Source organism: Vipera berus (assembly GCF_964194415.1).
Source record: "Vipera berus genome assembly, chromosome: 1".
NCBI classification, from domain to species: Eukaryota; Metazoa; Chordata; class Lepidosauria; order Squamata; family Viperidae; genus Vipera; species Vipera berus.
Genome location: NC_138202.1, coordinates 51,071,445 through 51,088,612, shown reverse-complemented (window position 1 = coordinate 51,088,612; position 17,168 = coordinate 51,071,445). Strand labels below are relative to the sequence as shown.

At 38.4% G+C, this 17,168-nt stretch overlaps 2 protein-coding genes across 3 annotated transcripts in view; one reads left to right on the top strand and one right to left on the bottom strand.

Annotated features, from left to right (window-relative positions):
- The window catches only part of GSTZ1 (glutathione S-transferase zeta 1), a 24,457-nt gene extending 19,496 nt beyond the window's left edge, over positions 1–4,961 (top strand). For both annotated transcript variants that reach the window (XM_081313093.1, XM_081313094.1), the window contains exon 9: positions 1,943–4,961. In XM_081313093.1, coding sequence (XP_081169219.1) covers positions 1,943–2,069 — 127 coding nt within the window. In that variant the 3' untranslated portion in view covers positions 2,070–4,961. The remainder of the gene's footprint in view (positions 1–1,942) is intronic.
- Positions 3,970–17,168, bottom strand: LOC308665566 (uncharacterized protein; the record flags this gene model as incomplete). The annotated part of the gene is made up of 10 exons (XM_081323630.1): positions 3,970–4,070; positions 5,471–5,525; positions 6,082–6,173; positions 6,920–7,159; positions 7,483–8,036; positions 11,408–11,431; positions 12,220–12,427; positions 14,407–14,512; positions 14,854–15,030; positions 16,966–17,168. 6 exons carry the CDS (start codon positions 17,166–17,168, stop codon positions 7,891–7,893), a joined length of 864 nt encoding a protein of 287 aa, XP_081179756.1. The 3' UTR covers positions 3,970–4,070; positions 5,471–5,525; positions 6,082–6,173; positions 6,920–7,159; positions 7,483–7,890.

Sequence of the window (17,168 nt, the reverse complement as noted above, 5' to 3'; positions counted from 1 at the left end):
ATCTGACCTGGAAAGTTAACACAACCCAGGTGGCTAGAAAGCCCCAACAGAGGCTTCACTTTCTCAGGGTCTTGCGGAAGAACAGGGTAGAACGGCTAATGACCCTCTTTTACCGGTCTACTATAGAGAGCGTCCTCTCGTATGGTATTGTGGTTTGGTATGCTGGTCTGACAGCCGCGGACAGGAAAGTATTACAGAGGGTAGTGAGCACAGCACAAGACATTGTGGGCTGTCCCTTGACACCACTGGATGACATCGCCAGAGCTCGTTGCCTTGGAAGAGTGAGGAAAATTCTCAGGGATGACTCACACCCTGGACGGTATCTCTTTACTCTCCTACCATCGGGTAGGAGATACAGGAGTATAGCCAGCCGTACCAACAGGCTGAAAAACAGCTTTTATCCGTGGGCTGTTAGGCTTTTGAACGGGATATAATCTCTGTGAACTTATGCAGAATTGACTTGGGAGGCCAGTGTGTGGTGTAGTTGGTTCACATGGTGTGGTAGGATGGAGGGTTTGTTGTCACTGTGTGTTGGGGGGAGGGAGCACGGGGGGGGGGAGGCTCAGCTAATCTCAATGTACACATGTTGTACTTTGACAATAAAGGTTTATTATTTATTATTATTCATCAAAATGACTAAATGAGCATTGCACTATGTGTTCCTATTTCATACATTGTGTGATATTACAGCGTTTGTTTCAGTATTTGCACACACACACACCCCTACCTTGTTTCGACAAGGGATACATATAACAATTATGAAAATACCTTCTGATTAATTACCAGAGGTTTGATTCAGAACTGATGTAAAAATCTAATTTTTCAAACTGATAGAAAATAAGAACATTCCATTTCTCCTCACAGTGCACAGAAAGTCTGTTCTACAGCATATGTGTACAGCATATCCCTCTATCAAAATTCCCATGTTTCTTGAAGCAAAGACCCCTGCTTCCTTTTACCTGGACGTCCATTTTTCTTGGCAATCCCATGACATCGGTCTTCTTTTTATCCCGCTTCTGTCCAAAGTTTATTCAGTTTCTCTTCCAGTTCTGCCCGTCTTTTTTTTCACCGCCTGAATTTTTGTAAACCCAGAATGTTAAGCCACTAACAACAGTTACAAGGAAGATGGCTAGATTCTCAAAGTCTTATTCGTCAGATTTATTTCAAAGGAAAAAGGACTTCGGTTACAGAAATTTGGAAAGAGATAAATTGAGTATATTAAAGTAGGAGCTCCTTTTTGCCTTTGTTGCTCTTTCTAACTCTCAGGAGATAGATTGTTACCCTTTAGGACAGACATGTCAAACACAAGGCCTGGGGGCCGGATCCAGCCCGCGAAGTGGTTTCATGTGGCCCGCGAAGCCATCCTGGAAACAGTGATGGAACGGCCCCCACTGCCTTGGCCCTGGCCCAGAGACCCTCCTTCTGCCAGAGACCCTCAGATCTGTCCCACTCCTGCCCAGGCCCCCATAGGCACCCTTGATGCGAACGATGTAGAGCTGGCCACGCCCAACCAGTAGGCCATACGCACTCTAGCCACGCCCACCCAGTAGGCCACGCCCACCCGGCCCCTTGAGGGCAACCGCAATGCTGATGCGGCCCTCAGTGAAATGTGAGTTTGACACCCCTGCTTTAGGAGGTGTGAAAGGAATACTCATCTGTTCTTTTTCTGCAGTATTTTGAAAACATTCCTGTTTTTCTTGTATTCATATAATAGATATTTCAATTATACAAATAAAGGAAGGGGCTGGAGTACTTGTCTCCTTTCATTGATCTCTTCACTTTTCTTCTAATTGCCATTTATCACTCAATGCAAAATATGTTCTTGTGAACAGATTGTAACAGATCTTTGTTTTGCTTCCTATTGACTTAAATGTATCTTAAACAAAATGGCTTGGCCTTACAGTAACACAGATGTACCTAATGCTTAATTTTCTCTTACCAGATTTAAAGTGGATCTGACTCCATACCCCACAATAAGCAGAATCAACAGAGCTCTCCTAGAATTGGAAGCATTTCAAAGCAGCCATCCTTCCCGGCAGCCAGATACACCTCCAGAACTAAGATCCTAAAGTTCTTCAACTGCTTGTTTTACTGTGAGGGAAACTGATCCAAAATTAAATGGGACTCTCCTTTTTCTAAGATTTTCTGGAAAAAACTTGAGGGTTTCATGTGGAAGAGTGGCAAATCTAAGACTAAAAAAAGAGTGCAATTGTAGAGTACATAGCTGCAGTAAAATACATTTTTGATCATGTGTGACAATTGTAATGCAATCATGAAGCAGATCAAAAGATAAGTGTTTGTGGGTTTTTCTTGTGAAGTTCAAAAAAAAGCAGCATTGCTTTGTGTAAATAGCAAAGGTACTAATCTATAATTAGACCATATACAAAGTTAAAGAACTTGAAAAAGTTCTAGATACTGGCAAGCAAATAGTGTTTGGGCCTGAAAAAGAATAGTCACATGTCAAACGTTTGCCAGCTTTTAGTCTAATAGCATGTTGTTCAGTGCATATCTCCTTTTTGCTAAGGACTATTTAAGAACTTCCACAACAGCTTTTATGTGTTACCTAAGCAGCAGCAAACGGTATCACTGCTTTTTGGCAAAATTTGATGATGCAGTTGGAGTTGCTTTAGAGCCATAAGTTGCCCGTTCATTAGCCAGCATATACCAGCATTTCAGAAATATTGAAAGTTAGGGAACTTATCCTTTAGTATAGTAAGTTCTAACAACAGAAGTTCATGCAAGAAATTGGCAGGACCTAGAAGTTTTCTAATCCTCACAGGGATTGTAGATTTTCCAGGAAAAAAAGCACACAGATTGCTAAAGAGCTATGCACCTCAAACAAAATCCTATGATCTGCAGAAGGCATATAGAAGCTTCAAAATGATTGTTTCTAAGATGTTGAGAAGATATTTATCTTCATACCAATGGCCAAGATCTATATATCCAAGTTCAAATACTTATGCTTGCTTTATTAGATTTGGCATGAAGAAAAAAGATAAACAAAATGGGTTAGGAAGAGACAACAGGAACAAACCAAATGTATAAAAACACATTGGGAAATCCAGACCAATATATTTCACAGCAATATTAAAATATCATTGATCAATCTTTCCATGGAAGCACTAAGCCTTCTCCAAAATATTTATTTTGGTGGTGCTGCCTCTCCTCCTTTGCCCTCTCAACTGCTGACAAGCTAAAATGTGAAGATGCTGAGCTACTGAATTCAGCTAAGACATTAACTGCCATCACAGATAAAGCTGTAGGGGTTAAAAACAAAAATAACTGAGATAATGACAGCAAAGTGAGAAGTGTCCACCTCCCTCACACCTTTTCATGTTAAAAATAAAGGCAGGGGCTGACATCTTTGTGACACACTTTGAATTCAGAGTAAGATCTAAGACAGTTTCTCAGTCTTGATAACCTTAATATGTGTGAATTTCAGCTCCCAGAATTTCAGGTCCCAGCCCACATATCTTAAAGTTTGAGAAACGCTGATCTAAGAAATCAAACCTTAAAGCAATCTCTGGTAAAGCTTCAACAGCCCTGTGCTTTTTGACATAAGTTATCAATTCATTTTTATTATTCTGATGTCCAGTTTCTGCTCTTCTGGGTCTTGATCTTGCCATGGAGTCAAAACAATTCAGGTGGACTCTTAGCAGACACTTATTTAGTTTTGAAAATCAAGCTGGAATTTGTTTGTACTGTTATAAAACTTGCCAGCATGGTCTGAACCTCCAAAGACAAGCACTGTGCACATGTTGTGTTTGCTCTGAGTCTTCTTATCCATGTTTGTCAGGTTAGTGCAAGTTAAATTGAGCAGTGTGTGGCCTGCCCGGGGCACAGCGCAAAGATCACTATGCTTAATTGCACTCCAAGTCAAGGTATCTGCAATGAAAAGAAAATGATGAGTCCTGGCAAATGTTTTCTAGGGCTAAGGGGCAGTTTTATTTATGGTAGGCTTTTATAACTTACCTAAATGGAAGATAAAGGCATCCTGAAAAGCTGCTCTGACATTACAGCCACCACTTATCAACATTTTTTGATCAGAGATTTGGATAGCAGCATGGAAACTAGAAGCCAAATAGATCATCCGAAAATTAGCCACTTCTAATTAGCCTTCAACACAAAAGTATAGGTAGTCCTTTATTTACGACCATAATTGAGCCCAAAATTTCTGTTGGTGAGACATTTGTTAAATGAGTTTTGCCCCATTTTATGACCTTTCTTGACACAGTTGTTAAGTGAATCACTGCTGTCGTTAGTAACGCGGTTGTTAAGCGAATCTGGCTTTCCCATTGACTTTGCTTGTCAGAAGGTCACAAGAGAGGATCATATGATCTCAGGACACTGCAATAGTCATAAATATCAAGTCAATTGCCAAGTGTCTGAACTTTGTTGATGTGATTATGGGGTGCTGCAACAAGTTGTGTGAAAAACAGTCATAAGTCACCTTTTTTTGTGCCGTTGTAACTTTGAATGGTCACTAAATAAACTGTTGTAAGTAACCTGTATCAGATTTACTTCCCATGCCTGGGAATCTTTTCTAGACAGATATGCCCAGTGCCTTATTTTTTCCCAAATATACTATTTGGAAAACCCTACTCTATCCTTTTATATGAAAAAGCGTATTAGACTGGAGTATAGGTAGTTCTTGACTTACAATCACAACTGGGAAGAAACTTGCTAAGTGATGCAGTCATTAAGTGAGTTACGCCTGATTTTTACAATTATTTGTGTAGCAGTCATTAAGAGAATCGTTGTTAAGTGAATCTAGCTTCCTCCATTGATTTTCCTTGTCGGAAGTCCCCTGGGAAGGTACCAAATGGCAATTATGTGACAACTCCCCTCCCACCCAGGATGCTGCAATTGTCATAAATACCAGCCTTTTTGCTGACCACCCGAATTTTGAACACATGAACGCAGGGATGCTGCAACCGTCATAACTGGTTGTGATTTTTTTGAGCCCCACTGTAAATTCTAATGGTCATTAAATAAATGGTCACAATTTGAGGACTACCTGCAGATCTTCCACAAAACAATTGTTTATTTTATTCATTTATATTTCATATTTCTTAACCGGCCATCTCCCTTACAGAAGCAGGGGGGCAGTAGATGAAGTGGTAAAGGCCTGGGTCTAGTGAGGTTCTCAAATTGTATAGAGGCATAGATTTAAGACTTTTAAGTATCTAAATTTCCTTCTAGCCATTCTAGCCATATTTATATCAGCATCCTTTACCAGCATGAGTAGAATATTAGGACCTGCAAAGTTTCATAATAAATGCTTCAGGACTGAGTTTGCTTACAAATTGACAAACTTCTAAAGAGTAAGAGTTTAAAGTTCATTCCTTTATCTAACCCAGAGATGCCAAGATGGGCAGCCATATAAATTTGATAAAAAAGTAGCTGTTTCTAACTTATTTGCTAGCACAGCAGTTAATGCAAGAGAGCACATATAACACCATGAGCAAACCTGCGAGGAGAAGGCTGTCCAGAGAGAGATGGAACTGCTTTATACTCCATAAAACCTAAAAATATGAGATAAAATAATTAGAAGATGTTTTGGACCCCCCCCCACACACACAAAACCTGTCTCAGTGCTTTTTGTAGCACTTCAAAAAGACCAAGCTGAAGTGCCTATTTGCATAGATTAGACTCCATTGTATCAGAGCAATAACAAAAATGAAATGGGCATAGAATGCATTGATACATCATCTAGCAACCAAATTATTCTGTTCTACAAAAACTGCAATTAAGTACTGCAACACCTTTTTGTTGTTTTTGTTGCCATAGTTTCCTTTCTTTAAAGGATTTATAGTCCAAGGATACAGTTTTATTTCATTATCCAAGTCATCAGTCCTGTTACAAGACCTACAAGTGCTATTGTCAGAACTTTATTACTGCCTTTCCCATGAAGTGAAATTACTCCCATTTACTATTCTGTGAGTTTTCTTCATGAGTTGGCAGGTTCCATTTCAGGATAATCTTTCGTTCTCATCAAATTGAGCTGCCTATAAAGGTGGGCTCTTTACACTGTCCAAATCCTGGTGACATTTAAGAAGGCAAACATTGTGCCCTTCTTACCTAGATCAAGGATATGTGTGTCATTCAGGTATGTAGAAGTCCTCTGGCCTCCGAATATGACTAATTTGTTCTTCAACAAAGTAGCTGAATGACTTTGAGATAAGGGCAGAGAACATAAAAACTCAAACATACTAGATAGAAATCTTGTTCATACATTATTGTTTGACGCCTTGACGGGACAAATGCATCAATTAACCAATATTTTATATTCTTGATTCTTGAATATTTATTTAAAATAAAAATCAAGGACACAAACTATCAGAAGGATAATCTGATAGTGGGAATGGCATTAACTAGCATACTCAAGAGTCCACAATGGTGTTTATTGTATCATTGATCCCATTTTCGTTTTCTGAGATTTCTTAATTTATAAATGGAAGCACCAACAAAGCTGTTGAGTATCAGTGTGAAATATGATCTAAAAGAATGCCTACAGAGAAAGGCCATGGAAGTCACAAATGTTCCATTATGAGTGGAAGTGTCTTGCCAGTCATGATAAATGGATCTTACTTAAAATCCTTTCTTCTGCTACTGCTAAGAGATATAACTGCTTTGCAGTGTTCAGTAATAATGACTAGGATAGAAAAATACAATGGCTACAAAGAAGAAATCAGCGTAAGTACATAAATGCATACGATTCCTTAAAATGAGTTCCATAGAAAAACTCAAATGATAGGTTTATCCAAGGCTCTCTCCATGTGATTTTGAACTTATCAAAGGAATATCATACAATAGTATGAAAAAAAGAAACATTCACTTCTAGCTAAAATAAAAGTGCACCCAAAAAACCGCTGCTTCACTTTTTAGCGCAGAAAAAGACCAAGGAAATAAATCTTGCCTATTTCAGATTCCTCTGAGTTCAAGACGAGATGCCTCACCCCAGCCTTGGCAGTGGCTTCTCCCCCTCCACAATAGGTTGGTACCAAATTTCATAGTCAGGGTTGAAAATAAAAAGTGCATTACTGCAGGCACCCATCTCCAAGGACAACATTTTAGGGAAAGCTCCTCCAAAGACAAATAATTCCTTGCGATAGACAGTTGCACTGTGAAAGGCCAGAGTGGGCACGTTCCCTTTAGCCTGAGAGAAGAAAGGAAAAACCACATCACAACCCAAGTCAGCAGGCAAATCTGACTTAGTATCCGCAGCAGTGGGGGCTCTCCTTCTCTCAATGGCATTACTGGATAGCATCCATCCAGTTTCTAACTGCAATCTACCAGAAAAATCTCACCTGCTCTATTTACTCCTGTTTTCTGTCTCCTACATGAATTAGTCCACTTTTTGCCATTGTATTTGAACTCTTATTTCTTACAAAAGAGAATAAGAAAATTGCAAAAAAACAAAAAATAGGCACACAAAAAGCAAGTTGAAGCTACAGTGCCCGATGTTTGGTTTCTACTCACAAAAACATGAAGCCATTTCCAAGATGTTGTATCCAAAACATAGATGCTGTTGTAGCGTCTCCCCTCTTTTATGCCCCCAAATATGTAGATGCGCTTGGTGTCTGGGTCATAAGTGGCACTGTGACCGCGGGAACACTGTGGTATGGAATTTTGTGTTGGGAAATCCATAGGGAACCAAAAGTCATTATCTGTGAATTAGAAGATATACAGTAAACAGAGAAGACGCATAATCTTGTATTTGTGAAATTCAGAGACATTTTCCTTAAGCCTAAGGCATCCCCCAATGTTATTCAATGGAAGTTGATTCCAGTAACTTTAAACTCAAATTGTACGACAGCTAATGGTCCCTACAAATTAGAAGATCTGGAATGTTTTCTTCCCATGGCTTGCAGACAAGGCATATCAATATTAGAAGCACAGAACTATCTCACCAATCTCCAGTTTCCAGAGAACATCTTTGCAAAATTGTTGATTAGATCCTTCACCACCAATCAGAACTGCTGTATCTGTGTCACACAGGCACATAGCGTGACACCATCGAGCACTCGGACATGCTAAAGACAACCAGTAGAAGTAGAGTCAGTCAACAGAACCAGGCCACAGAAACCATTTCATTGTGAAAGAATAATTCAGGAGAGCCTATTCCTATAAGCTTAGTGCATGATAGATAGTATCATAATTAACACTGTATGAAATGGCCTCATTCTTACTGAAATATCAATATCAAATCATTGTTCTTCCATAAAAGAGATAACTTTTATCAATCTGCCGGCTGATCCAGTCAGTCAAAAAATACCTGCCCAGGGACTCCACTTATCAGGAGATGCAACATGAGGGGGCCGGAAGGAGTAGAAGCTCCCTTCCTATTTCCTGACACACAAGGTTGATGGTCCCAATTCTTACGGTCTTCCAAAAAACTAAAAAGACCTGGCTTTCCCTGAGGGCTTTTCAGGATTCATTCTGGAGCCATCAGTGTAAGTTTCATTTTTAGGTTTTATCAGAGAGATACATCATTGATATTTTGGGTTACTGTATTTCTATTATTAGTGTTTAATTATTTTGTTATTTATATGTTATTTAATTATATATTAAAATTTAATATTCCAAAAAAACAAAAATACAAATTCCTAAGTATATCTAGTGTCTTTCTATAGGTAGTCCTTGGCATCCCAGAACACAACTACGGTAATTCTTTTAAACTTTCTGAAAGTCCTGTAATAAATGAGTGCAAGGACTCTAAATGGGTCTAAAGTCACCCCAGAGAGGCAATGAAGAAAGAGGAGCACCCTGATGATTTTTGAACGATGGCAATCATCCTGCTCGATCCGGGGGAAGTCCTCTGACCTGACAGGAGAAGGCTGGCCACACCTCAGTGACCAGGCCAAGCTACTTGCAGTCCAAGTCCAAAGGCACTAACCAGAACAACAGTGAACAGCGTGCTTGAAACTGGGTGAGGAATTTGGTCTTCTCTCTCCTATTTTGTATCTGATTGCCTGGAAAAGATTCCCAAGAAGCAAAAATCTTCCCAAAGTGAGAAGGGAGGGGATTATACCCCCACCCTTCCATAGATGGAAGTGGCGAATTAAACTCTTATGGGGAACAAACATATATTGAAATAAGGTTTAAAAGTCTGGATAAATTTGAAAACTAATAAAACTGTTAAAATTCCATACCTGAAAAGGTATTGATGAAATTATAAAATAATAATAATAACGACGACAACAACAACAACTCTTTGCTTTAAAAGCTGGAAAATGAACAGCAATTGACACCTAGTGGAGGGTTAGAGAAAACTAAAGCTGCATTGACTCAGAAATTGGCAAGATGCCCAGAAATAGCAAAAAACAGCTGGGAACAAAGTATTGGGCTATCTACTACAGAGTGAAATTATACATGTTTAGAAACTGCTGACCTTCTGGGATTATAAACATACTGAGCTGCATTTTTAAGTTTAAGAACTGTTTGCAGAGAAAGAAAAACCTTGGCCTTTGGTTAATTTTCTAAAGGGGAAGTTACTGGAAAGCTTTCAGGTGGTTAAACTCTTTGGACAGGAATCTTGGCTGGCTGATAATCATAAGACCCCTGAAAAGTAGAACTGTTACAAAATACTGTTTTCAGTGGTGCTTTGATAATTGGAAACATATTGGATTACAAAAACCATATATAAAGATAAGAACTACACAAGATTTGGTTGTTTGGATTTTGGATTTTGCTTTGATAAAGCTAATTAGAGACTATGGTATTGGTGAAAAACTACTTAGAGGCGGGAGATAAAATGGATGTTGTATATTTATCTAAAGGTGACAGAAAACCATACCTAACACCTCCTGCTGAAGACCCCAGCATGGAACAACAGAGATGTGCAGGAACAATAACTCAAGAGAAAGCAAATACATTCCAGGAGAAAATATATGCAATGCTGAGACAGATTCAAATGACTATTGTCTTAAATCATGATGAGATTAAAAACAACTTTGATAACATAAATGAACATATCTCTAACCTAAACTGACAATTAATGCTCAAAAAATGAATATAAAGAATGAACAAATAAATCAGACAATAGAATACAAATCAGAGGAAAATGACTTAAATATGGAAGCTACAAATGAAGAGAACTACAACTTAATACAAAGAAAAGAAAAGCTGCAAAATTTTTCTACAACAAAGGAAATAAAAAAGATGTTTTACCTTCCAGGACTTCAAAACAAACTTGAGGACAAAAAAGAAGATTTAATAAAATGGATTAAAAAGCTGTCAGGAGAATCATTAAAACGTGCGAGAGAGAAAACGAATATTCTACTTAGTCTTTTGTATTCCCAACAATATCTACAAAAATACAACCTGGCAAGCTAAAGCTACTGATTTGGAAAGCGACCTGGCAAAAGAAGAAGATTAGAATTAGATTTAAGAGATGTGATTCAACTTACCAGATGGAATACTATATGACTAAGCACCAGTTTGAATACAGTTAAAAATATAAAGTTTGGATATAAAGAGCCTTATAATAAGATTGCTAGATGGTGCACTATATAATTAAATACTTGTTTGAACATGTTTAAAAGAATAGACAAAGCTTGGACATAAAGGGGCCTTATAGTAAGAGGGATAAGATATATAAGTAGTACAATACTTTTATAATATATGAAATCTAAAAATATTGAGATGGTGAATTTGACTGAAAAGTTTGGATATTCAAATGAATTTTGAGAAAATTATGACTGATAAGAGTGGTTTCAATACTGAGGGGAAATTAAGCTTAAATAAGAATCTTGAGACCAGGACATATAATGACTTAATAAGATGACTTCTATAAATACAATTGAAACATAAGCTGATGGAAAAGATGTTATATATTGATGTTATTGTTATATGTACAAATACTAGAAAAATGTTTATATCCAAATCTGTATCTATTGAAAGTATTAAGAATTATATTTGTTTAATGTAGATAAAAGGAGAATATTACTGGAAGAAGAGAGGATCAAGGAAATATATTATCATCTAACATATTGATCAATTACAGAAATTAATTATTATTGTTTTTAAATATATGAACCCAGACAACGCATTATCCACTAAGCACTAAAGATTGTTATTGTAAAAATTAATAAAATATATTTAAAAAAAATAAATGAGTGCAAATTTAAATTATTGACTTAAAAGACTATCCTTGTGTGTTGCATCTTTGTTGCCCCTGAGTGGTAAAACATCAGCAGCTTAATGTTTTAATTATTTTTCTACTATTCTTCCTCCTGAAGAAAGGACAGAGTACAACAAAATGACAAACAGGAGACCTTTACTTTCTCATCTAGAAATAATATTAATTACTCACACAAGGTGGATATTAAACACAACTAAGAACTGCTGATCTAGATACACCAAGCAAAGTTCAATAAAAAGAATTTTTAAAAAACATCTTTACCTTGCAACTCTTTAACCTCCAAATCTGCAGAGAAAATTCACAGAATTGATTTTTAGTCCAAAAGCATCTTAATACTAACAGTACACCCCCATTTTTCTGATGCTGAGTATGGTAGGGTTCCACTCACATGCACTCCCAGTCAGACTTGGTGCCTAGAGACTGTGCGGATAAATCCATGCAGTTTTCCAGGCATCCTTTTCACAATTGACATTGCTTTCCTCCTTCACTTGAACTGAGATTGAATGACTGGTCCTGGCAAGACTAGAATTTTGTTCTAACTGCTTCTTCTCCAGCACTTTAACCACTTGCATTTCTCAACTTTGGCAACTTTAAAATGTGTGGCTGAGGAATTTGGGGAGATGAAGTCCATACATCTTAAAGTTACCAAAATCAAGAAATTCTGACCTGGACCAAGCTGTCTCTTATGCCAGTATTACCAGACTTTAAATTTATGTGTTTTAGAATGCACATTCAAGATAATTTAGCATAAATTTAATAGCTTTATATCCATAGTTTTTGACACAGAGTACTGAGTTATTATTATTTATACTAAACACACAAACCATCGCTCTACCTGTACCATGAATTAGAAGGGTGCACAAATAAATTCTTCCATGGTGATACCCAATGTAACATCTTGGAAAAGATAATGCAATTTCAGCCATGCAAGATCACTGAGCAATCTAAGGTGGGTCACTCTTGCCCAGCCAAACCTACTTCACAAGGTATTATTGTGAGTCGAAACTGGACGATGGAATGCTATGGCAATAAGGCTATTTAGTTTTGTAAACAGGTAACTGAAGACCTTTTACCTTCAGATTCATCTTGTCTGTGGGTTGCCGAGACTTCAAACAGAGTCCTTCTGGCTTTATTTAATTGAGTAGGGTGAGATAGACAAGTTATCTTCTTAGCCTGCAGCTCTGTAGGAGCAGGTAGCATCAGTAGCTTTTCCATTGGTGGGGAGTAGTTCTTTTCAGGCACAGGTTCTTTATGGCACATTGCTGAACTCTGATTTCTATCCTGCCCATCAGAAAACTAGATGGAATTACATCAGAAATTATCCAGGCCCTATAAATAGCCTTATTAAAAAAAATACTCCATAAACTAGGTTTCTGAATATTCCAGCAAGATCCAGCCAGCCCCTCTGGGAGGGAGGATGTATGTTTTGTCTGATTTAGTAGGTACACATAGAATGAAGCATCTTGTGACATTAATTTTCTAAAATTACTGTAGGCTCTAAGACTTTGAACAACTTTCCATAAACTGAAACCACTGTATGTATTATACAGGCCAAAATAACAGAATTCTGTAAAATACGGTTTCAGACTACCAATGCCAGGATATTACTCTCTGAAATTTTCTATATTTAAAAACAAGCGTCTTAATGAGAGCAGGCACACTAGAAAACCTTATTATCATGTTCTCTTTTATATGACAAGGAATGTTCATAAGTGAGTCCCAAAGGTGCTTTTTCAAGAGGCAACTGGACTTTCTTGTTTTTCTTTGAAGACGTTTCGCTTCTCATTCAAGAAGCTTCTTCAGCCCCACCATCCAGTCAGAGCTGGAAATCAAAAAGTAAGTAACATTTCCTGCCATGAAAAGTGCATAGCCACATCTATACTATACTATACTATACTATAAATCAAGTGTGGCTTAAAAATGTCTTTCCTTTTTTTATAGACAGGAAACTGGAAGCAAAAGAACAGGACTGCAAGATCAACAGATGTTAAGAAGTCGTGCTTTAAGCTTGGAACCACCTTGATTTGGAAACACATCCACCAATCCAACTCAGGGAGACAGAGAAGACTTTTGGCTGTTGAAAAAGAAGCTTCTCCATCACCAAATCAGGTAGCTTGTTTTCTGATACAGCCACTCTACTTTAAATCTCCACTTTTACTTAATCTCAGATGTATTTATTTAATAGACATAAATAAGGTAATTATAGGTCTCTGATATATAAAATCTATCATACAGAGTTCCTCCAATCTTTGGAGCTTGCCTTCAGGGAGAACAGGTGACTGATTGGTTTTTGGTTCCCGAAATATTAAATAGAGGTGCTATAGAACAGTTAAGAAAGTGATGCAAATATGAGAACACCAGCTACAACTTTACCAACATGTGATGTACAAAGGAGAAGTGGTGTTTGTTGCTAAAAAGAAGAGGCATGGACTGAATAAAAGGAGAGGAAATTAGACCTTATTGAGTCTGTTCCTCAACCCCAAGGTACTGCAGCCAGCATCATCTTATCTGTTCATATTGCTAGTGAACATAAGATCAGTTCTTAATAAAGTACTAATGATTTGGATCATTAATGGCTGAAGCAGCTGGCCTTACATTATATTATTACATTGTATTTCTGGTTTTCATAAGACAGTGTTTATCAACTTTAAGATTCATGGACTTAAACTCCCAAAATTCTTAAAGTTGCCAGGTTTGAGAAACATTGACATAGAGGCATGATTGTGGTTCCAGCTAAGCATTATCTCTGAACTATCTAGCTAACCATTAAAAATGGGCCTGGGTACTGGAGAAAACAGGTACTGGACACCTATAAGACTGCCTTCTCTCAACTTCTTCATCTGAGAACCCCAGTACTACAGTACTGACGATGGTGTAGTTCTTCATCTTGCTGTCAGTGGCATTCTATCTTGGTACTTTTACTCCTGGATGATTGCCACCATAAAGTGATTCCAGGAAATAGCTATTTTGATTACAGCACATTCACATTTTAGCAATCCTAATATAGATTAGGATTCATGAAATGAACCATTAAAATCGGAATGAGTTTAAAGAGTAGACCTACTAGCTTTCATGTAATGAATAACAGGTAAAGTTTTTAGCATAGCAGATAATTGATCATATCACTGATGAAAACAATGCAAGTTGGAGACAATTTTATTTTTTTTAAAAAACATGGTAAAAAATTTAAATAAATTTACAAGGATCAAGTGCCACTAGGAAACATATAAACAAGACATCAGTACATAAAGTCTACTTACCTCTTCCTTGACAGTCAGAAGAAGTTTAATAGGATTGCCATTCTCTGCCTGCTTAAATGAAGCCATGAGAATGTCAACTCTCCAGTCGCCTTCCCAAACCAAACATCTGCTCAAACAAACATAAGATACATGGATCTAAGATTTATTTATTGAATCCATAAAGCACTATATCATACATGTGACTTTGTAAAGTGCACAAAATTAAAATAGGAATCAAAAACAAAGAGCACTCAGAACAGATGAGACATGCCATGTAGGGCTTTAAAGATCAAAACCATAACCTTGAATTAAACCTAAGTGGATGATATTGAAGGTTACCAAGAGATCAGGTAAATCAAAGATGGATGTACTGTTCCCATCAGAGGTTACCCCAAAGTATGACCAATGCTATTTTAGGCCCAAGCTGAAACCTAGGACCCAAATGGAAGGGTCCCAAATGGAATTTACCTTGTTTCGGATCCCAGCTTGCCAATCCTTTGTGGCTTAATATCTGGATTTATTAGTACATCCACAGTAATGCTAGCTTTCTGAGAATAATGGCTCCAGTCACCCAACCCGAAGATCACAAACTGTTTTGGCAACGGAAGCGGCAAGCGAGTCTGGAAGCATTTCCGATGACAATTGCTTAGAGGGGATAGAATATAAACATTACTTTGGAAGAGACAGAGAGGGAAATAGCTGGGGCAACTGAAGAATGAAGTGGTAAGACGTAAGCAAAGCTTATTTTTTTAGTTAAGAAGGTCAACAAAAGCATTTGATAACATTTCGGAAGTTAATGTGACAAAGCCAATTTTTCTACTGATTCTGTTTGTAAGAATCCCTTGTGTTGCCGATTCCCAAATTTGAGAAAAAGTTGAACTGAACAGTTGAACTGAGTAAATTGAACAGCTGCTTCCAAAGCTGGAAGGCAAGTTTTAGTAGAAGAGTCTCTACTGCTTTTCTGGCTGCTCTGAACATCTAATAGCTTCCAGATATTCAGATGTAAAACTTCACCTCTGTATAGCAGCAAAAAGGAGGCAACTCTCTTCTCCCAAAAACATTGTTTTTATAAAATAGTAATGGTAGTAATAGTAATGGACCTTTCTTTAGAAATTCGTAAAGTATTTCACAACAAGCTTGCAGAATCACTAGAGAAAATTAAGTTAATAATATAGAATGTGTGCTGAGACTGTGGGAAAACTCTGTGCAGGTAAATGTATAAATATGCTTACTTTTGTCTTTGAAGCAACGTTTTAAAATCAGGTTGACTTACTGAACTCATCAGAGGTTTCTCAGGTTAACCCTAAATTATTGGATAAACCATTCATGCTCCACATTGAAGCAAATGAATCACACTCTTACTTAATAGGTTATTTGAATAACAGAATAGCAGAATTGGAAGGGAACTTGCAGCAGGGTCCCCCAACCCCTGGTTCATGGATTGGCACCAGGCTGTGGCATGCCAGAAACCGGCCACGCAAACAAATGAAACCCCATCCATGGGATGCAGGCAGCATGCAAAACCACGCCCCCTCCAGTCTGCAGAAAAAACTCTCTCCACTGAACTGGACCCTGGTGCCCAAAAGGTTGGGGGGTGCTGCCTTGGAGGTCTTCTAGTCCAGCGCCCTTCTCAAACAAAATCCCCAAATCATTTCAGACAAATGGTTCGCCAATCTCTTCTTAAAAACCTGCATTGTTGGAACACCCACAACTTCTGGAGGCAAGTTGTTCCACTGATTAATTGTTCTGACTGTTAGGAAATTTCTCCTTAGTTCTAGGTTGCTTCTCTCCAGTGCTTTTTTTGTAAAAGAAAAAGGTGCCGGAACTCACACACGTCATACAACTTGCCTTGCCTACCCTACAAGGTTCTATCCAAAAAAGGTGCCGGAACTCCGTTCTGAGCGTTCTATGAGAAAAAAAAGCCCTGCTTCTCTCCTTGAATTAGTTTCCATCCGTTGCTTCTTGTCCTGCCCTCAGGTGCTTTGGAGAATAGCTTGACCCCCACCCCCCACTTCTTTATGGCAGCCCCTGAGAAACTGGAACACTGCTAACATGTCACTCCTAGTTCTTCTTTTCATTAAAATACCCAATTCCTGCAACCGTTCTTATGTTTTGGCCTCCAGTCCCCTCATCATCTTTGTGGCTTTTCTCTCCCCTCTTTCTAGCGTCTCAACATCTTTTTTTTTATATCGTGGCGACCAAAACTGCATTTAAAATTTGAATCCAACATCATTGGGTATCAAGAGAGTAAGTAATGAAAGGCCTAGTTACCGGAACTGTTTCAAAAAATGTGGAACACTCAACATAAATCAATTGCCAACAATGCAAAGGCAACTCGGTTGTTTGAGCTTTCTATGTATGTATAGCAGGGGTCTTCAAACTTGGCCCTTTTATGACTTGTGGACTTTAACTCCCAGAATTCCTCAGCCAGCTTTGCTGGCTGAGGAATTCTGGGAGTTGAAGTCCACAAGTCATAAAAGGGCCAAGTTTGAAGACCCCTGATGTATAGCAACAGCCTAACGTTGCCTTCCCAGCTCCTCTTCTGGGCGCGGGACAACGCGCGCAGGCCGGAGACCTCACCTACTCAGCTGGCGGGGCGGCTCGCGCAGAGACCACACAACGTAGAAGTCGACTTTGCTGTTCACCGTGGCGAAGTCAGCGCGTTGAGACTGGGGGGCCGAGGCAACTTCTCGATGCCACAAGCCTCCTGCAGCCCAGCTCCAGCGACGGAGAGGCGTTTTCCACCCATCTAAAGCCGGGAAATGGGAGGCAGCAGAAAACAT